Below are 19,732 nucleotides of genomic sequence, written 5' to 3'. Positions count from 1 at the left end.
CAGTTAGCGATCGTTGCAGATAGTCCCGAGCTCGGGTCAGCTGATGATGTTCCCTTTCAGTTTATATTTTAGTTGCCGGGCGGGTCGTAAGGCAGCAGCACACAATTGTCATCACGTGAGGTCACAATGGTTTCTGATGGTTTCGACGAGGAGTGATTAGAACAGCGAATGTTTTGAATTTCTTGAGAAATTCAAGCATCTGCCCTGTTCTGCAAACAAAGACGCGTGACACGATATTTGGTAAGTGAAAACGATTCGTTTATTATACAAAACGTACCGATACGGAAAGGATTTTGTTGTCAAGTAGTAAAGCAGTAATAATCAATGTTTTATGATTAAAGGGTGTCGAGAGTGTCTGTCAGAATCTCCTGATACAATTTTTTCAAACGTTTTTAACGATAGCACGTCTTACTAATTGATCTTGGCCTTCCATATAGTTTGGAACTTGATATGTGACGCATTTTGAAGGACTATTGTATTATCGATTTTGCCAATGGTTTATTAGTGGGCGCCATTAAGTCGTTTCGGCAGTAAGCCCGATTTTGTGATGATGTCCTCGCGTAGTCGTCAATTCAAGGACATACTTTTTCGTATATAATTTCGTGCATACTTGTCACTTCCCTATATTGATCACTGTGCAAGTTCAGCGCGCCATTCTTGCGCTTAGTATATGTCACGTGGAAAGCGCGCCTAATTACATAATACTGTAGTCGAGGAAATACGTTGTGCCACACCCCCTTCCTTTATCTAACTTTTTACAAGACTATGGCTCTCTTAAAAATTCTTTACACTTTTAATTTTGTACTATTGATTTTTTCATATACAGCTGGCCAACTATAATCAATGAACGATGTCTCTGAAATCATTTATATGACACTTATACATATGTCAGATCGATAGCTTATCGCTCGAAGGTGAAGCAGGTGGTTGTTGACGAAAATGCCTTTTTTTCTTTTTATAAATCAATTTTTAATTTTAAAATTAAATTAACCTTTATTTATTCAATTCATTATAAAAACTGAAAAATTCAATTATATTATTTCTCTGTAAGTTTGTTTCATACAATGCAATGTCAAATATAATTTATACAATGTAAAACAATGTTTCAGACACAGTAGGATACTTATTTTGAAACGTTATTCAAAATGACGGAGTATTGGTTAATATCTGCACCAGGGGATAAAACATGTCAGCAGACATGGGAAACTATGAACAGTTTGACTGCCATACAACATTCTTTATCAGTCAACTACAAATTTCACATTCCGGATCTGAAGGTTGGAACCTTGGATCAGCTGGTTGGTCTGTCAGACGATCTTGGAAAGCTTGATATTTATGTTGAACAAATAACTCGCAAGGTCGCAACATATTTGGGGGAAGTCTTAGAAGACCAAAGGGACAAGCTTCATGAAAATCTTTTGGCCAACAATAGTGAGTACAATTATGTTGTGCTTGTACCTTTGAAATTTGCTCTTTAATTTATATTTATCCTCCAATAGAAGAGGGTAGGTTGCCAAACATTCAGGGGTCCAAAATTATTTATCTCTTTTTTTTCATATTACGAAATAGTAATTTAATAGAGCACTAGTTGCAATTATTATTTTTGGATCCCTGCAGACAGGTATCGATCGATTTTTTGTGTATGATGTTCTAACATAAAATAATATCGGTTGGCAAAAACATCAGTGAATACTATACACAACACAAAACATACACACTACTTAAAATTTTTCTTTAATAATAATCTTAAACATGTATCAGTTGATTTATTAAGATTTTTAATTTGTTCATTGAAGATAACGATAGCACGACTTTAGAGTCTTTGATCCTTATTTTCCTCAGTACCCTATATTAATAGATTAATAGATGAAAGCAAAATTTTGTCTGTGTACGCTAAGTATAATACGACGATGATATTTTTAGTAAACATGTCCGAATTGACATACATTTTTTTTTTTTTCTCTTATTGAGGATAATATACAGGCAAAATCGCTATAAGTATGATGTGTACCATAAATCTCAAACTTATAGATAATATGTGATATCCAAAATATAAAGAGAAAAATTAATTATATCATATGAAAAAGGCACCCCCCTCCATGAACATGTTAAGCACATTTGTATTTAATTTAATCCATGCAAACATCTTTTTATATCTACTTTTATTTACATTTATAAAGTGAATGTTTTTCATTTTTTATAATAAAATTGCAGACAGTACTCTAATTATGGTACACATCGTATAATTTATATATTTGTAGAATGCTTATTATTACTATTTGGTTAGAGATCATATCATTTATTACTTACTACGAATAATTTTTCATGTTTGTGGTGTTGCTTGGCTTGCTTTATTTAATTTGGACCACATTAACCCTGTTTTCCCTACCTTATTTATTATTTTATTAACAAATGCTCATACATGTGCACCATCAAAGATGTATAAAGCTACAACAAATTTTAAAACACAAACATGAAGTATTGTATACTAAGGTGGGAGACAAATTTTGATATACTACATAGACCACACTTGATGTTAAAAGTTTACAAAGGACGCAAGGAGTTGCTTGGGTTACTGTGGTCACCAAGCTCCAATTAGTTGTTACAAAGATTCTTTCTTTTTCTCTTTAGTTCGTTCGTTTATTGTATCTCACTTGGCATTATTGATTGTTTGCAATTCAAGTTTAAATCATTGCATATCATTTGCTCATATAGTTTTCAGTTTTTTTGTTCATTCCACTTACGTATTACTTTCTTTCCAATATTTTCTTATTATTTCGATCACATTGGAGTATTTAACGAAAAGTTTACTATGCGATACATGAAAAATATAAATAATATATGTCGATAATTTGATAATCTAATCATGAGGTGCATAATTTTTTTGATAAAGACTTAGTGCCTCCTAAAAGCTTATCCTGGGCACCTCTGACACAAGTCGATACAAAATTTGTATCGTTATAATTCGTAATTGAGTTTTTATTAGGACATTGAGGTTTCTGTACGCTAAATACTCCTCTCTCTTTTTTCCCGTTTTTTTTTCTCTCTTTTTTTGAGTTATTTTGATTGAGTTTCGACAGCATTGTCGTTAGGCATTTGCGTAGGACGCAATAATAGTTGAACGAGACGTAAGAAAAATCGCGCGAAGATTGGGACTGGGCTGTAATGGATAGGTCAAACGTCAATGGATGGGGAGAGCTCGAGCCCCGAAGGGGGTCCGGACACCCCGCCAAACACCCCCGTCACTCCATCACACAAGACTTCAAAGGAACACCACAAGCAGTGGAGGGAATTGGAGAAATGCGATCCAGAACCGGCCGCCTGTTTAGGTCAGCATCATCACCAGCGTCACCATCACCATCACGAGCATCATCATAGTCATAAACATCATAATCATCCCTCCGATTTCGAAAAGAAATCATCACACAGTCCTCAAGGTCTCTGCGATGCCCGGTCATCGAACGATCCTTTATCGGTATATTCATGCTACCACGCGCACTGGTGCGCTGCTTCTACCTCTTCCACGCCAATTCCCAGTCCTACCCCTACGAGCCCGAGCCTCTCCCTTTCATCAAACTGTAGCAGCGAAGGAGAGACCAGATGGCAGTCGGCGACGCGTCATCGGACTACCGAAAAAGCGGATCGTTCTACCTCCAATCGCAAATCGCTCGGCAATGACGACGACGACGAAGACGATGCGGACCAAAACAGCGACCAAGACCAAGACCATAGCGGCAATTTGCCCAATCCAGGTACCCGTCCTACCACCGCCAGGTCAACCCGTCGAACCTTTCTCCCAACATAGCTGCGAGACTTGTTCAAACCTATTTTCCTTGTGCACCTCGTGATTCGCCCGTTTAGCGACCGATTCTTGTCTTGTCTTATCTCCTTTGGAGGTAGAATATAGGAGAGAGAGAAAAGAGAGAGGTTGTCATTTCGTGGTACCTGAATTTTCTAAACAGTGATATTATTCGCATGCAGCTTCTGCTTAGGGAAGAAGTTCTAAGAAAAGAAATCAATTGAGACTTACATTACTCTAGTTTCCGTTCTTTTCGATCACTGTACAGGCTGATTCTGGAAACTGAGGCCATCTGTGACTCCTGAGAAAATTGTAAAAATTGATACGCGATATGTTGAATCCTGTATCGATTGTTTGTACCTTTACTCGGAAAAGAGCTACAGCTTGTTTCAGTTTTTAGTATCAGCCAGTGTTAACAAAAGCGTCTTCATGATCCTAGTGCGCATTTCCTTCTATGTCAATTTTGCACAGCTGCACTACATATGCAATGTTTGTAATGCTGGCGTATTTTCTGCCGAATTTTGCCTCCGATATAATAGATTAATTAAAGTCGTTTTTAAATGTTAATGTGCTGTGTCGAATCGGAAAGCATTGCTTATTATGTATATTGTTTTTCGTTCTCTCACTGTAAGTAAATTATCCACACTATTTTTTGTAATTGAATTTGCATTGCTCAAAAGACACAATTTGTTTTATATCTATAACTTAAGTATACATTGTGTATTTGTACATATATTGATTACGTATGGAAATGAAAAAAGAGGACACTTTACAAAAGTCATGACAATCTCTCTCCAGTGCTTACAGCATACACGAAGTGAGACAGTACCAAAAGGAAAAATACTTCGCTTAGTTTACTTAGCTTGCGATTTGAAATAAAAGACCCTAGTATATCAAATATTTTACGTTGTATCGCAATGATTTCCTCGGTGATGTTACAACAAAATTTGATTTATCGTGCACGCAGGAAATAAAATATTGGAAGATTACAAACAAAATCTGCCCATGTTTTTAGCACATTTTAATTGGCAACAAATGTGCGTACGTTCGGAAAAATTGTTTTTCGGGAAATGCTCTAATATGTTTTAAGTTCTTAGCTAGTTCTTTTTTACTCCTGCGTCCTAGTTATGATTAAATATTTCACAAGTATTTTTACACAAATTGTAAGATGCATTAAAAAATTTGTCAATTTTCTTTTTTTTTAAGTCCACTCTTGGTAGCGCAAACGGCCATATTCGATTAATATTTTTGGATATCGTTCAATCAATTGTTCCAGATGCTGTGGAAGAATGAATGAACACATAATAGATTCTTGTCACTTCCGTCTTTTTTATGTCTTTTTATACCTTACTTCGTTTCTGTCTTCCGATTTATTGAATTCTTTAACAGTTAGAGTATGTTGGCATAGTTGGTTCTTTGAATATACTTATTCAAGCATTACTTTAAGTTACTTTTATTAATTAACTTAAATAACATTAAAATTCAAATAATTTACTAGAGATCACGGATGTTTGCGGATACAAAATGTTCGCTATATTCACAAATATTATCTAAAGTATGGTTTGAGAACAGTCATACGAGATGTGTGCTACATTTGAAATAAGCAACACTATCTTATATGATTTTATTTCTTTCAATATATTCTTTAGCATTTTTCCCATACCTAGCTTTCACATTGCTTTTTAACTATTACTTTCTATAATTTTCGATAAACGGACAATACCGCACAAACTGTAATACATGTACAACATATGTATTATGGACGCTAGCACAGATTACAGAAGAGACACGATTAACAAAAATTTAAAAACACTTATCGATCGGTACATGGACTTATACAATACTGTTTCGCATGTTCAGATAGATTTTGAAGACAGTATGGTGCTCAATACCCTTCAACACTACAAGTTACCATTTCACAAAATACATCCTACTGATCAACTTTAATAAAGTACTTCATAAAGAGTTGGCATGAAATGCTTAGATATCTTGGCTTAGCTGCATATTGTATGTCAATGTCACGATGTCTCATAGCGCAAAACATCATTTAGGTCACGAATATACACCAAACGACACTAATACTACGGAATAATTTATAGAACATACAAAAAGTTCATAGTATCTATTGTAATACATTCCGATGAAAAGCTCTGTGTAGTTCTACGAGAGAAAAGAGATCTCGTTTAGCCATAGGAATCATAACGACAGCAATAGTATGTATCATGACCTGTACAGCTTTCAGAGCTTTCCTTCTGAGAGAACTACAATAATATCAATGATCACTGTACTTTATAGTACTCATCACATTCAAACTCTTACGAACCAAGTGTGCATGCGTGCGTGCGTTTACTTAAAAATCTTACAAATCAATAATTTTATAAACAATCATGATAATGCAGTACTCCAAAATTTATATTAGTTACAACAGAGTTATCATAAATTTTGTTTGAATGAATATTTTTAAAAAATATAATTTATTTTTTAAATTAATAACGAATAGGATGACCTAAAAAAAGTGTTACTTAGAGGTAATTTTTAATGTTATATTTATATCTGTTTATATTATAAAGTTGATTAAAGGGACTAGCTGGAACATTATATATTTTTAATTCATTCAAACGTGATTTACGAGTAATTCCTTTCTATACAAGTGTTTGGATAAATAACAAAAGTTAATTCAGACTAATCTCTAGTTAAAAATATTGTCTATCAAAGAAAGAACTTTATTCGAATGATCGATTCGAATGAAAATTCATAATAAAAAGATACATTGATAATATAAAATGCTTCTATACGTTAATGTTTGCATGCTGTATTTTGTTAATGTCTCGCTTATTCTTGTAATGCTAATAACTAGTAAGGAGCGTACTAGAATCAAAAGAAATGAGTTTAGTAGAAACAGTCTTTCTCTGTTATCTCATTGTTGTTAATACTATCCTTATCACAGAGTTAATCTGAAAATGATTTTAATTTTAATCCAGCTAAGATTAGTTTAATTAGATACATATTCATATGCATACATATATGTACACACATGTGTTTAAAAAACGCAAAATTGTGAACATTTTTTTGTAAAATGTTTTAATTGAGAAATATCTCCATGTTCACTATTTTGTGTACATATTATATTGTAAATGCATACAGTTTGTTCACGTGTTTGTACAATATACTGTATAATTCAACAGAGCTTTATCATTTTTAGCTTTTAAATTTTATTGAATCATTAAATTATATATATATATATTCAATACTACATTTGGAAATACATTTAAGCACTTAGTATTACATGTAATTTAAACATTGCATGTTATATAGAATTCTATACTTTTAAAATTTCGTGAGCTCTGTTTGAATATTTATATAGAAAATGAAAAATGTTGTTCCACGAAATGATTACTGTAACATTTTAAATTTACTAGGTGATCTTCCATCATATATAACTCGATTCCAGTGGGATCTGGCAAAATATCCTATCAAACAATCGCTGAGAAATATTGCTGATATTATCAGTAAACAAGTGGGTCAGATTGATGCAGACCTCAAAACAAAATCCACAACATATAATAATTTAAAAGGCAGTTTACAAAACCTTGAAAAGAAACAAACGTAAGATCATAACTAAATTCAGTGCAAATTCAGTGTTTTATATGTTTATGTCGTTATAGCTATTGGTCAATATATTTTCGAAATCTATTTAAATAGTAACTTTAAATAATTATCATTGTACAGAGGAAGTTTATTAACAAGAAACTTGGCAGATTTAGTAAGGAAGGAACATTTTATCTTGGATAGCGAATACTTAACGACGTTACTTGTCATTGTACCAAGGTATATCTATTTAATTTTTCGATACGGTATCCCGAATGTTATCGGTAACATCTAATAATGAATTTTATTACATGAAAACTTCAGAACCAGCTTCCAGGAATGGCACAGTGGATATGAAAAATTAACGAATATGATAGTGCCGCGTAGTACACAACTTATTACTCAGGATGCTGAGTATGGTTTATTTACCGTCACTTTGTTCAAGAAAGTTACCGAAGAATTTAAATTACACGCCCGTGAAAAGAAGTTCATTGTTCGTGACTTTACATACAATGAAGAAGAATTAGCAGCAGGTAATAGCTGTTTTAATATATGCTTATAATTATAACATTAACTAAGGTATATATTATAGGGAAAAATGAGATTACGAAACTTGTAACTGATAAAAAGAAACAATTTGGACCTCTTGTACGTTGGCTAAAGGTTAATTTCAGCGAATGTTTCTGTGCATGGATTCATGTTAAAGCTTTGCGCGTATTTGTAGAATCCGTTCTAAGGTAATACCTTTTAATATACGATGGTATATAATCTTCAAATATACATGTATACATATATTGATTACATCAATAATTTAATAGGTATGGTTTACCTGTGAATTTTCAAGCAATTTTACTGCATCCACATAAAAAGTGTGCAAGGCGATTACGCGATGTTCTCAATCAGCTTTATGCTCACTTAGATTCTTCTGCTACAGCTGGTGCAGCTGCTCAAGCAAATCAAGACGTAAGTTATAATATATTATTATTACCATTATGAAGGTTCTTACTTTGTTTTTACTATGTACATTGATTTGTTTAAGCAGAGCGTGGATATACCAGGGTTAGGTTTCGGCCAAAACGACTATTTTCCATATGTGTATTATAAAATCAACGTAGACATGGTTGACAGTAAGGTTTAATTATTAAAAGTGAGCCTGTTCTCCTTCTATGTTTTAAATATATTTTCATTTACATAACATACTTCTGTAACTCCAGGTACTTAATACCCGGTACATACAAAGTGTACTTTTGTTGATTTTCAATATAATCATAATCATTGTTGGTTCACTTCCAAGAGAAGACCAAACATTTATCAAAAAATTGTATTTAAATAGTACATTGATATGCCTGGAGAGATGTATGAACTATGATATTAGCTCAATATAAACTATGCATAATAGATTGTGCAATCATTTGTATAAATTCCAACAAACATATTTGAATATACATATTACAGAAACTTCTTTTCTTTTTTTTTTTTTTTTAAGACTATGCTTAATTCAATAACAAATATTATTACAGTTATAAAAAGCATATATTCCTTGTAGCGACTACACATTATATTAATTTATTAACCTCAAAATTGGATACAGCACAACCTATTTTACATGGTATTACAAAAAGAAAAAAAATGAGTATCGTGTCAGAATAGAAATTCTGCAATGTATAACTGTATTATTTTATGTATTACCTATAAAATTAAGAACATTGTGAATATTGTTATGAAAGGAAAAGCGCATCTTGTTATGAGAACAGAAAATCGTAACATTGAACGAATTAATGCTTTAACCGTCTTCATTCAAAAAGCCTTCATATTACATATGTTATGTGGCAACTAGTAAAATAAGTATTGTTTGAAAATTGTCTTATAAAAGATTATTTCATAAAACTCATTTCAAATTACTGTTTTAATGATGCACATTGAACTAGTACATATTAACAAGCGGAACCCGGGAAAGAGTTATGAGATTGGAAAACATTAGTTACATCTCGAAGTATTATTATTAACATTATTTTCAATAGTATACAAATAAAATAAAATTGAAGTATTACGTGTTAATTTGAAGGCCGCACAAAAACGATATGTAACAGTGAAGGATCACTGCAGTAAATGTTGAATGATTGAACAGGTTGTATTATAAATGCTTTGTGTATAGAAAGTAAACTATGCAATATTACTGTAAGTATCATTTAAATTCATTTCTGTGAAAATGATACTTTTGATTGATGGGCATAAATCGAATCGATGTTTAATTCTATTCATTTTCAATCTGTACATACGTTTTAGAAACAGAACGGGTTGCTGGTACAATATTATTATCCCTGATTTAATCAAATTATTTTAACTTATGAAAAGATAATTTACCCAGTTTATAACCTTTGTTTTAATAATCTTTGGTGCTTCAAAACGCAAGTGTACTCCAAAATGTAAATTATTGTATTATTGGCGATAAATTGTTAATAAAGAAACAAAATTTTATCGTCGTTAATTAAAATTTGTACAAAAATAGATTTTCCGATATGTTATATGATGAACATATTCTATACATTTAAAACGTTGTACGTATCATATTGATAATTCATTAAATGTATTATTTTATATACCATAAAATCAATTACAATATTATATTTTTATCACATTACTCTAAAGGTCCGATTGTAAAAACAGTACTTTAGTTATAGTGATGACAATACTAACCAAACTCAAAATAAATGAAATCTTACATGTGATCAAAGAACCAATCGTTACAGCTTGTAGATAAATTAAACAAAAATGATCATACAGCCAATTTGCTTTTATTAACTGTATTGATAAATAGTATTAGGTAATAAATGCCAAGTTTTTGTCATTATCTCATTTATTAAAAATAACAATAACGTTCCCAAAACCATTGAGTAGAAAGTGTATAAATTAGAATTATTGGTATTAAAATGAAATTGTTATCTTGTTGATATTGTTCTAATGAAATATAAAAGTAATAAAATTTAAGAAGAAACATTACTACTTTGACATAAATCCTGAAACGAGAAAAAAATTCGCATTGAAATTAGTAATTTTTTTGTATCCATGTATATGTTATTGTATTCATATGTTACCTTCAAATCATCGATTTCATTATCCCAATTCTTTTCGCCTATGGTTTTGATTGCTTTTACAAGTAGATTCGTTACTTTATTGACATTTTGCTTAAACACTGCTACGACATCGGCTGCATGAACATTATCTTCACAGTCTCGCCAACAATCATAATCTGTTGCCATTGCTATGATTGCATATAAGAGTCCTGCTTCTTTTGCCAAATATACCTGGTTGAAAAGTTGATTTAAATATAAAATGCTACATTCTACTTTTTCCTAATTTATAATTGAAAAAAAAAACACACCTCTGGACATGTAGTCATACCAATTAAATCTCCACCCCATAGCCGAAATGCATTACTTTCAGCTCTTGAAGAAAAACGAGGTCCTTCGATAACCATTATAGTTCCACCATTTCTTATTTCATATCCTAATTCGTTACCAACTTCGAATAATATATTTGATGTCTCTGGATTAAAAGCTGGTTCCATTGGCATATGGCATACACCTATAATATTACATTGTGTAATACCTACTATTGTAAAATTCATAATAAAATGATTTACCTGAATATTTGGATGAACTGCCATCATAAAATGTCACATGTCTTTTTATTGTTCTATCTATGAAACTATCTGGAACTACTAACTGCCCTCTACAGATGGATTCTTGTAAAGAGCCACATGCTGCTGATGCAAGTATGTGAGTACATCCAGCTAGTCGTAAAGCCTCAATGTTTGCACGATAATTTACTGTAGTGGGGCTTATCTTATGACCTGGTCCATGTCTGTGTTTATTAAGTATAGAAAATTTCTTTCTTCAATATTACTTTTAAAATAAAGAGAATAATTAAATGAGGAACTATAGATTTTGTTATTAATTCACTTTTGTATACTAATAAATTTACCACCTGTTATTAGCATTATTATTTTTACTATTAATTTTGTTAAGATAATATTAATACTGAACAGAATACTACCTTGACAATAATACAACATCTACCCCATTAATAATTCCATGATAGAGATCACTAGAAGGTAATCCAAAGTCATTTTTGGCCTCTTCTCGAGTAGTTACTGTGCGAGAATTGAGAATTTGATTTTGGGGATCATCCAAACCAGAACCGCCAATTATACCGATCTGTAAATCGTAATTATATTAATTTATATGAAAACAGTAATTTTTTGAACGAAAACAGAATTGTCAGCCACCTGTTCGACGTACTACTACAATTATTTTTTTACGTAAAAACACTATCGTATTTGTTTTTATGCAATAAAATGTTACGTGTAAAATTTCGTAAAGTACATAAGAGTAATTCAAAAGTAATTTAGTTAATTATATAGCACATCGTTAAAATAAATTAAACAAATGTGATGTTTTTAAATTATATTAGGAAAATGATCTTACCTTGACTTTGTACTTAGTCATTTCAAAAGCAATTCAATGTTATTTAATTATTGGCAATTTAATACTTCCTGGTTTTGGTAGATACGTGTTATCAGTAGAAAATTTAATACTGTATCTGACTATATCACACTATATCACTTGGTAGAATCAAGTTAAACAAGCGCCATCTAGCATTCCATTATTAAATATTGTGAGTATATTATTTTTTATAATTGATATAGGATTTTATATCAATTATAAAATACGTGCAATCTCTGTTTTGTCAAACAAATAATTAGAATAACTTTTAATTTACGTTTTATTATAGTAGAATTAGTTAAGCTTTGGCGTGGCATAGTAGCATTATAAGGAGGATGTGTAACTTAAATCAATAATTCCTTTGTCAAATATAATTATTTAATTCATTTAATCAAAAAGAAGTTTATTAAGCCATTAAATTAAATGGTTCGGCTAATGATTCACATTCAAACAATATTAATCAACTTATACATAGACTGCTTAATAGTAACAAAAAATGAAAAAAATGTACAACTTCAAAGTTCTTCCGCATCTTCCAGACGTTTAATAACTTTTTTATATTCCTCTTCTAAACTTCTATATTCTTTCTCGAGTGTTTGCATACGTTGCTCTAATGTGGGTAATGTAATATTAGATCGTTTATCGATATTTTGCAATGCACATTCCAGTTTTCTTAAATCGTTTTGTTCACGTCTATATGGAATATTCAGTCTCCTTTTTACATCTAATCTGTATTCACGATATTCTTGTTCGTTCGTTAAGTCTGTTGCGCGTAATCGCAAAATTTCATACACTCTACGAGCTTGTTTCTAAAAATAAGAGGTATTTCCTGTTGTATAAATATTTTTATATGTTTATTAATATAGAAGAAAAGAATATTATCGATACCTTGTTGATCTTGAATTTTTCTCTCGCTTCTGCAGCCATTGCTTTATTAAAACCTTGGAGTAGACACTCGCGTGAGAAACTAGATAACGTGTTGCAGTTCGTTGCATCCACATAATCTCTTAGTCGTTGGAAAGTCACAGATGGGTCCTCAACTACAAAAATGATGATATTGCCTTACCAAAATGTACTAGATTTACTGAAACCAAATTGATCGATCAGGCCTCGGTTTTGGTTCGCTTTTCTCAAAAGCTAAACACTGATTAGGCATGATAACGTGATTATTAGAAAGACGAGCTAATACACGTTAATTTACCTGTTATATCTTTGACTTGATTTCTTCCAATATATTCGCGATAAATAGCATTTAATAAATGAGCACCAAGACCCATATTTTGAAATGGCGGTAAAATTAAAACTTGAGCTATACGAGGTCTAGTATGATGTGGATACGCATAATACTGATACACAGTCGCATAACCAATAGTTGCATAACGAACAGAACCATCTGCTGTATGATATTTTTCGAACCTATGTAGATGGAAAGCGAACCGTTGAAGAGTACACATATAATTAGTAGACAACAAACGATAATAATTGCACTTACATATTGAAGTAATGCCATCGATCATCGTCTATATCTATGAAATTAGCGGCATCTATATACCAGAGAATAAATGTTTGTAGACGTTGGTGGAACTCTTTGAATCCTTTATAAGTCATATCTGCTTTATAAACTTCAAATTTTCTTGTACAGCCTTCATCTATATCATTTATAAATATTTATTAATTAATTACAACTTGTTATTATTGAGTTTTAATTATAAAAATAATAAATTACCATTAACGGAAAACGAATGTAATAACTCCCCATGAGGTCTAAATGCATCATCTTTCTTCAGGGATTTAATAAATGCATCTAAGCTTTCATGAACTTGCGGGGCAAGTTTCTCAGCAATTTTTGGCAATACTTCATCTGCTTCCACTCCATCATAAATCATTTTGTTTACTTTCTCTGAATAAGTCATACCTAAATAAGTTTCTAAGCAACCTGCTGAGTAGTATAGCTTCACTCTGAGATCCCGGTAACCAAATATAGATTCGCTAAGAAATAATATACATATGTACAGAAATACTCCCTTATTTATACAAGTAATAATATGTACTTCAATAACAAACCTGTCTCCGAATACTTGATGAGACATTTCTGGTTTAAATATAATTTCATCATTTTCTAGATCTTCTACAGTACGGACCATTTTAAATTCCAAAGCGTCATTGCTGCTTACAACTAAAGTTTTTAAGCGTGCCATAGCTGGATCTTCCATCTTACTGTAACAATAAAATTTATAACATACATTCGTCTATAACTGTAAATATAATAGTAGTTCATTTATTGCTAAATATATTTAATATTTTCTATATTAATATTACCAATTACTATCACATTTTTATACAATAAAATTACAGCTTACAACATTTAATGATCACATTTATATCATCAAGAAAATACTTCAAATCATTTTATATTATTCTTGAAATTACACAAATTTGACCTTGATCAATGGAAACCGTGAACCAAATTTCATAGGTTATACGTGTTCAATACAATTTAATAATACGTTAAGTACGATATATTTAGAATCACAAATTGAATTGAATACAAATTATCTGGGCAACAATAAATATATTTTTTTATTTGGTCTTTTAAATTCACATTTCTTTTCATATTGCTGTCAGTCTTGCCTTTTGATGTCTTACAAATATGTATGTACATATATTGAAGTTTTTGTGCATTACACATGATAATATTACATTATTTTACCTTATTTTTGTATCTGTGTATTATACGTTAAAATAAATATCACTTTACGTCCTTTTTTCTTTAAAAATATGACTATAAAACAACTTCGCGCCAAAAATAAGCGGTTATTCAAGCTATAGTTAGAATCCTTTTGAAGTTTAAGGATCTAATTGACTGAAACCTGTATCTGAATACTCGAAAGCCATTGGTTGCTTTCGAAAAGTAACCCTTTCAATACGCAGTACGATGCTTTCAAATTTGCAAAAGGTCAATGTTTTGTTTTGATCAATGTTGATTAGTTTTTTGTTTGCCTATCAACTACATATATCGAACAATTGAAACTGTTTGATAATTGATTGCTACTCAAATAGCAAATACAGATTTCAAAATACGTTTCACGTTTCGATACATTAATTAATTCGTATGAATATAAACATAAAACAGGAGAAAATATGTCAGCAGGGGAAGTAAAAAAACCGAAAGAAACATTGATATTTCACACATATCCTTTATGTAAGGTATGTACACGAGATCTGGTTAAAAATTATGTGTTTTAATACAATTCGATTTACAAGTAAAATTTCTACAGTACAGTGACATGAAAGAGGACATGAAACAGGAAGCTATGGAAATGTGTGTTACTGCAACGGAAAAATTTACAGATAATCATGAACTTGCAGCTCGTTCAATTAAAGATGGTTTAGATAAAAGATTCGGTGGACCATTTCATGTAGTCGTTGGTGAATCTTATGCTTGCGCAATCATATACCAAGAACAAACATTGCTATACATGTACAACGGCGGTAACACTGCCATTCTTGTATGGAGAACGATTGCAAGTTTTTGATTCGAAGTTTCAACATGTAATTTGATTTTTACAATTTCTGGATGTCTTAACGCAGCCCCGGCTGGCAACCTTCGATCTGGATCAACAATTAAAAACTGAACAGGAAGAAAACGTAATAAATTTACGATGTAGCTAGTGGTGTCATCTAGTAGTAACAGTGGGAACTATTTTCACGTGAAACTTAGCCGTTTTACCATCGATGACGCCACTAGTATATTAAAAAAATAATACATTGGTACAATCACATATGCGCTAATCATTTTATTACTTCATACACTTTATATTTAATTTTGTTTCAAGTTAATTATAAGGAAAATGAAATGTACATACCTTCGAAAAATTAGTTCGGATTAATGACCGCTGGATGGCGATACATACATTTTTTGTCTATAAATCGAGTCAGCATACTTATATATTAATGCAAAATTAAATTGTTTTGCAATAGTTATTTGATAATCTAACACAAACCTAACTTATTTTATCTGAAGATCTGAAGTTAAATTATCTGTGTTCAACTTCTGCGTTGTTTTGACAATTTTGTTGAAATGGTAAGAATAAATCGAAAATTTATTTTTAAGATCTATAACCGATACTACATAAACATTTATAATAATATATTGTTCACGTTTATCCATTTTTCATTGAGTTTAAAATGTTTCATGATCCGCAATTAAACATAAAATACCAAAGATTCGTGAATATACTAGCACATGTATTGGAAATATCCAATTACTTATTTATTGGATAGCTTTATTCTTATGTTATGTGTTACAATAAACGTAAATCGAGACAATTCTTGGGTATGTATACTAGCTTTAGATTTTATTTCTTGTAGGCTAGTACGCTTGTCGCAGCAGGCATAGGCCTAGCTGCAGTGGGTTTTACTGGACGTTATATACTTAGAAGAATGCCAACTATTTCTCAAAAGATGTCAGAGGCATTTAAAAATATGCCAAAATTAGATTCACAAGTAAGTTAGGTTAAATATAAAATTCGAAGGCAGACATAGCAGTATATATAACGAGGTATATGGTTATAGACATTGGCAAATAACAAGTATTACAAAGGTGGATTTGAAGCTAAAATGTCTCGACGTGAAGCTAGTTTAATATTGGGTGTATCTCCAACTGCAAGCAAAGCAAAAGTAAAAGAACACTTTAAAAAAGTAATGGTTGTAAATCATCCAGATCGAGGAGGATCTCCATACATTGCAGCAAAAATTAACGAAGCAAAGGATTTACTTGAAAAATAACCCAAATACACGTAGTTAAATGAAGGACTAGACATAATAATTTGTATCACATCTACATTTATTAATTTAATTCTAGCAAAAAAAATTTAATGTACATATCTAATAACATAATAAGTAGATCTTATATTTTATTTAACTTATAATAAAATTATCTGTAAATAAATAAACTACTGGTTATTTTAATTGCAATACTGTATATTTGAGCTAAAAACAATAGTAATAAAGATACCTATACGAATTTAATATAACCAATATATTACAATCTTATGGAATACATGATAAAACTAGTATTTAGAATATTTGTTCATTTTTACAAATAATAGATGTATAAAGAACGGCATAAATCAATAATACGAATATCATTGGTATATTGTCTTATCTTTCCATGCTAACTTTATATTTACAGAATCATTGTAGACATAATATTATGATACAATCTTACACAGCATGCTTTTTTTGTAAGAATTACAAAAAAACAATATATTGACTAGAATATTTCGGTGGACAATGAGCGAACTCCTTCTTAGTACTATCGTCCTAGTTTACTTTCTTTTTGTTCTATGCGTTGTCGTGAAATCTTTTTTCGTAATTTTAACACTGTACTTCCAGGCAGTGATCCGGGTACTTTAAATATACTCTAATAAAAAGGACGTATCTTGTAACGATATTTTTAATTTTTTCAAAAACGAAGTATTATACTTCAAAAAGTAAATTATATTTACCTGCATAAAATCGTGACATTTTAACACAATACTGTCCTTTGTTATTTCTTTAAAGCATTCAGCTAATGTCGTGAAATTCTGACATGCAAGCAAGTTGGATTTGTTCCTTTTTATCAGAGTCAATGCAACACGAAATATTATTTTACTGCCTTCATAAAACAGACAGTCCCATATACGCAGCGTAGTCTGCCAAGTTGGAAATATTTTATTCAGTACTTCTATAGTTTATGGCAATCCAAAATGGAATTCGATTATTAATACAAAATGTTAAACTAACAAATGAATTTTTCAACTCTGTACACACTATATGTATAACAATGTTTAAAAAGATTAAAACATTAAATTTATACGAGTTTTAATTCAAATAGTATATATGATTAACTATACCTCAATTGGTAAAACCTCTGCAAATAAACAAACAAACCATTTTGTTGTAATAACAGCCCAAGGTAGGCCTATGTTTGTAACATGTTCATAAATATCTGGCATCTTTATCCTAAAATAGTCATAAAAATAATATATTTATTAATCGTTTTAAAAATAACAATAAAGATTTGAGACATTTACTTGACTAATTCTGCAAGCACGTCAATATCTGTAAGCAAGCCATCCATGGTGGGTGTATAATAATCAGGTAAAATTGTTTCTATTAGAACTTTTAACAACCAAAAAGCTGTTTCTTCGTTTTTTGTAACAAGCAATAATAGACCTGCTATATAATTTAAGCCCTAAAGGAAATTCAAATATCTTTGTAAAATGTAGTTGTGTATTTTATAACATTTATGTTTTAGATATATCACACACATTCTATAATAGATTTTGAAATACTTACTTGACAATATCCTACTGTTTTATTTTGATGAGCAAAGGCTAATAGAATATTATACAACTGATGCTGCTGGTTTTCCGTATTATTGAAAAAGATATTGTCAGGAAAAGTTCTTGGTAGATCAGTTTTAATGATATCTGCAACTTCTTTATTATGTGGGGATTGTAATAATTTTTGGTAAAGATCTGGGGATGCATTTTTCATCTCTTCTCCTCCACTGACAGTAAGCCAAACCTTTGAAAGTAAAATTATTAACACAAAGTTTATCAATAGAAATTTTTAAATTTTATGCTTACCAATCCTCTATGTTCTCCTGGTATACCTTTACGAACATATCTCTTTATTGTAATACTGCGTTGTAATGACTTTCCTTCGCCGATAATATCAGCCCATTTCTTTGCTCTTTTAGCAAGTACTTTGAGGTACTCTGAGATAAAATCTTCATAAGTTTCATAGTCAAAATCATGTGGTCTTTCAAATCCATACTCGTCCACATTGCTAACAATCAAGTTAAATGGCATAAAATTACTAATTATATTAGCATCTCTATACGATATTTTTTAAATTTCGAAAATAAGTAAGAATTTAAATATAAAAAAACAGATTAATATAAGTAAATTTTACACAAAAGTAATAGAGGTTTTGTTTTCTAATAGTAAGTACAAAATAATTTTTTTTTTTTAAACACAACCAAAAAAATCACCCTATTCGATCATTATTTACATACTTCATTTCTAATATATTATTAAAACTGATACTTATAGACACATAACCTAATTGAAATTGAAACAAAAGCGGGAAGATATTTAATTGTATAATTTATGCATATTAACTATATTGTTTATAGCTTTAATATATATTTGTAAAACAAGGGAAAGATCGTAGTGTTATCAGAAAATAACGCGAAATCTTTTATGCTCACCTGAAACATGAACTTGCCATACCCCACGCGAGACGATGCTGACATATAATCTCCGCTGTATATAGGGTGTTCAGCATAGCTTTTTCGAAGTTAATATTATTTTTCATTATCACCGTCATAATATTTTATCTAATACTGCTGATGTATCATAGTAGCGATTATGTGTCTCTTATCTTTTTTTGGATTCAATTTCATCCACTAAATCAACAATTTATACATATGTAATTGTGTATTAGATGGAATCAGCAGACTAGGATCAAATACTGTAGTAAAATCAATGTTTTACAACAAGCATTGTTAGATCTTTGATTACAAAAATGTATAATCACATTTTATCTATTAAACATTTAAACTTCTGTTTTATGGATAAAATTCTATCCATGTACATGATTTGAACTGTATTTAAATGATAGACAATTGTGAATCAATAAATTAGAAAGCTATATAATAAATGTAATGTAATTTGAAGACTAATATAAAAAAGATGTCGATTTTTAAACAGCCAAAATATCGATTTTTTTATTGGCAATAGTGTATAATCGAGAAAACTAATCGATATCAGCAAGTATCAGAGTTACT

At 30.7% G+C, this 19,732-nt stretch overlaps 5 protein-coding genes across 10 annotated transcripts; 2 read left to right on the top strand and 3 right to left on the bottom strand.

The window, feature by feature from the left end:
- The first annotated feature begins 78 nt into the window (after nt 1-78).
- On the top strand, nt 79-9,881 carry LOC128894004 (V-type proton ATPase subunit C). 3 transcript variants are annotated; one of them, XM_054155384.1, is made up of 9 exons: nt 79-240; nt 1,110-1,431; nt 3,174-3,752; nt 7,219-7,405; nt 7,529-7,627; nt 7,712-7,920; nt 7,980-8,124; nt 8,206-8,350; nt 8,430-9,881. In XM_054155384.1, the coding sequence occupies exons 2-9, from the start codon at nt 1,146-1,148 to the stop codon at nt 8,523-8,525; spliced, it is 1,746 nt and encodes a 581-aa protein (XP_054011359.1). In that variant the 5' UTR covers nt 79-240; nt 1,110-1,145; the 3' UTR covers nt 8,526-9,881. The 3 variants fall into 3 exon arrangements, with proteins under 3 accessions (XP_054011359.1, XP_054011356.1, XP_054011358.1); XM_054155381.1 differs by lacking the exon at nt 3,174-3,752; XM_054155383.1 differs by lacking the exons at nt 79-240; nt 3,174-3,752 and adding an exon at nt 328-923.
- Nucleotides 9,882-10,226: 345 nt separating this feature from the next.
- Nucleotides 10,227-12,032, bottom strand: LOC128894007 (S-methyl-5'-thioadenosine phosphorylase). The gene is made up of 6 exons (XM_054155387.1): nt 11,875-12,032; nt 11,444-11,604; nt 11,031-11,251; nt 10,770-10,972; nt 10,483-10,692; nt 10,227-10,404 (listed from the first exon to the last, which is right to left on the bottom strand). The coding sequence occupies exons 1-6, from the start codon at nt 11,893-11,895 to the stop codon at nt 10,372-10,374; spliced, it is 849 nt and encodes a 282-aa protein (XP_054011362.1). The 5' UTR covers nt 11,896-12,032; the 3' UTR covers nt 10,227-10,371.
- A 229-nt stretch (nt 12,033-12,261) lies between these two features.
- Nucleotides 12,262-15,653, bottom strand: LOC128894003 (histone acetyltransferase type B catalytic subunit). 4 transcript variants are annotated; one of them, XM_054155380.1, is made up of 7 exons: nt 15,461-15,653; nt 13,957-14,109; nt 13,619-13,881; nt 13,385-13,541; nt 13,094-13,308; nt 12,781-12,932; nt 12,262-12,701 (listed from the first exon to the last, which is right to left on the bottom strand). In XM_054155380.1, the coding sequence occupies exons 2-7, from the start codon at nt 14,103-14,105 to the stop codon at nt 12,408-12,410; spliced, it is 1,230 nt and encodes a 409-aa protein (XP_054011355.1). In that variant the 5' UTR covers nt 14,106-14,109; nt 15,461-15,653; the 3' UTR covers nt 12,262-12,407. The 4 variants fall into 4 exon arrangements, with proteins under 4 accessions (XP_054011355.1, XP_054011353.1, XP_054011352.1 ...); XM_054155378.1 differs by lacking the exon at nt 15,461-15,653 and adding an exon at nt 14,603-14,748; XM_054155377.1 differs by lacking the exon at nt 15,461-15,653 and adding an exon at nt 14,253-14,526.
- A 172-nt stretch (nt 15,654-15,825) lies between these two features.
- LOC128894011 (mitochondrial import inner membrane translocase subunit TIM14) lies at nt 15,826-16,876 on the top strand. Its single transcript, XM_054155390.1, has 3 exons — nt 15,826-15,976; nt 16,264-16,398; nt 16,468-16,876. The coding sequence occupies exons 1-3, from the start codon at nt 15,974-15,976 to the stop codon at nt 16,678-16,680; spliced, it is 351 nt and encodes a 116-aa protein (XP_054011365.1). The 5' UTR covers nt 15,826-15,973; the 3' UTR covers nt 16,681-16,876.
- Nucleotides 16,877-17,039: 163 nt separating this feature from the next.
- Nucleotides 17,040-19,363, bottom strand: LOC128894005 (growth hormone-regulated TBC protein 1). The gene is made up of 7 exons (XM_054155385.1): nt 19,154-19,363; nt 18,528-18,729; nt 18,235-18,465; nt 17,970-18,130; nt 17,790-17,898; nt 17,403-17,588; nt 17,040-17,317 (listed from the first exon to the last, which is right to left on the bottom strand). The coding sequence occupies exons 1-7, from the start codon at nt 19,270-19,272 to the stop codon at nt 17,210-17,212; spliced, it is 1,116 nt and encodes a 371-aa protein (XP_054011360.1). The 5' UTR covers nt 19,273-19,363; the 3' UTR covers nt 17,040-17,209.
- Nucleotides 19,364-19,732: the final 369 nt, after the last annotated feature.

Source organism: Hylaeus anthracinus, unplaced genomic scaffold, assembly GCF_026225885.1.
Source record: "Hylaeus anthracinus isolate JK02 unplaced genomic scaffold, UHH_iyHylAnth1.0_haploid 3, whole genome shotgun sequence".
NCBI classification, from domain to species: domain Eukaryota; kingdom Metazoa; phylum Arthropoda; class Insecta; order Hymenoptera; family Colletidae; genus Hylaeus; species Hylaeus anthracinus.
Note: the sequence above shows the minus strand (reverse complement) of the source record. Positions and strands in the feature narration are given on the sequence as shown.

Bases quoted from the DNA above. Each gene is read 5' to 3' on its own strand.
- LOC128894005 (XM_054155385.1), bottom strand. From the start codon at position 19,272: ATGACGGTGATAATGAAAAATAATATTAACTTCGAAAAAGCTATGCTG. The intron at 18,466-18,527 runs GTAAGCATAAAA...TTACTTTCAAAG, and splicing joins CAGGAGAACATAGAGGATTG to GTTTGGCTTACTGTCAGTGG. The intron at 17,589-17,789 runs GTATAGTTAATC...CCAACTTGGCAG, and splicing joins CAGAGGTTTTACCAATTGAG to ACTACGCTGCGTATATGGGA.
- LOC128894011 (XM_054155390.1), top strand. The intron at 16,399-16,467 runs GTAAGTTAGGTT...ATATGGTTATAG, and splicing joins TGCCAAAATTAGATTCACAA to ACATTGGCAAATAACAAGTA.
- LOC128894004 (XM_054155384.1), top strand. From the start codon at position 1,146: ATGACGGAGTATTGGTTAATATCTGCACCAGGGGATAAAACATGTCAG. The intron at 7,406-7,528 runs GTAAGATCATAA...ATCATTGTACAG, and splicing joins AACCTTGAAAAGAAACAAAC to AGGAAGTTTATTAACAAGAA. The intron at 7,628-7,711 runs GTATATCTATTT...TGAAAACTTCAG, and splicing joins TTACTTGTCATTGTACCAAG to AACCAGCTTCCAGGAATGGC.
- LOC128894007 (XM_054155387.1), bottom strand. From the start codon at position 11,895: ATGACTAAGTACAAAGTCAAG. The intron at 10,973-11,030 runs GTAAATCATTTT...GTAATATTATAG, and splicing joins CAGTTCATCCAAATATTCAG to GTGTATGCCATATGCCAATG. The intron at 10,693-10,769 runs GTGTGTTTTTTT...CTTTTCAACCAG, and splicing joins GTATGACTACATGTCCAGAG to GTATATTTGGCAAAAGAAGC.
- LOC128894003 (XM_054155377.1), bottom strand. The intron at 13,542-13,618 runs GTAATTTATTAT...TAAATGATATAG, and splicing joins ACATTCGTTTTCCGTTAATG to ATGAAGGCTGTACAAGAAAA. The intron at 13,309-13,384 runs GTAAGTGCAATT...CCATCTACATAG, and splicing joins CGATGGCATTACTTCAATAT to GTTCGAAAAATATCATACAG.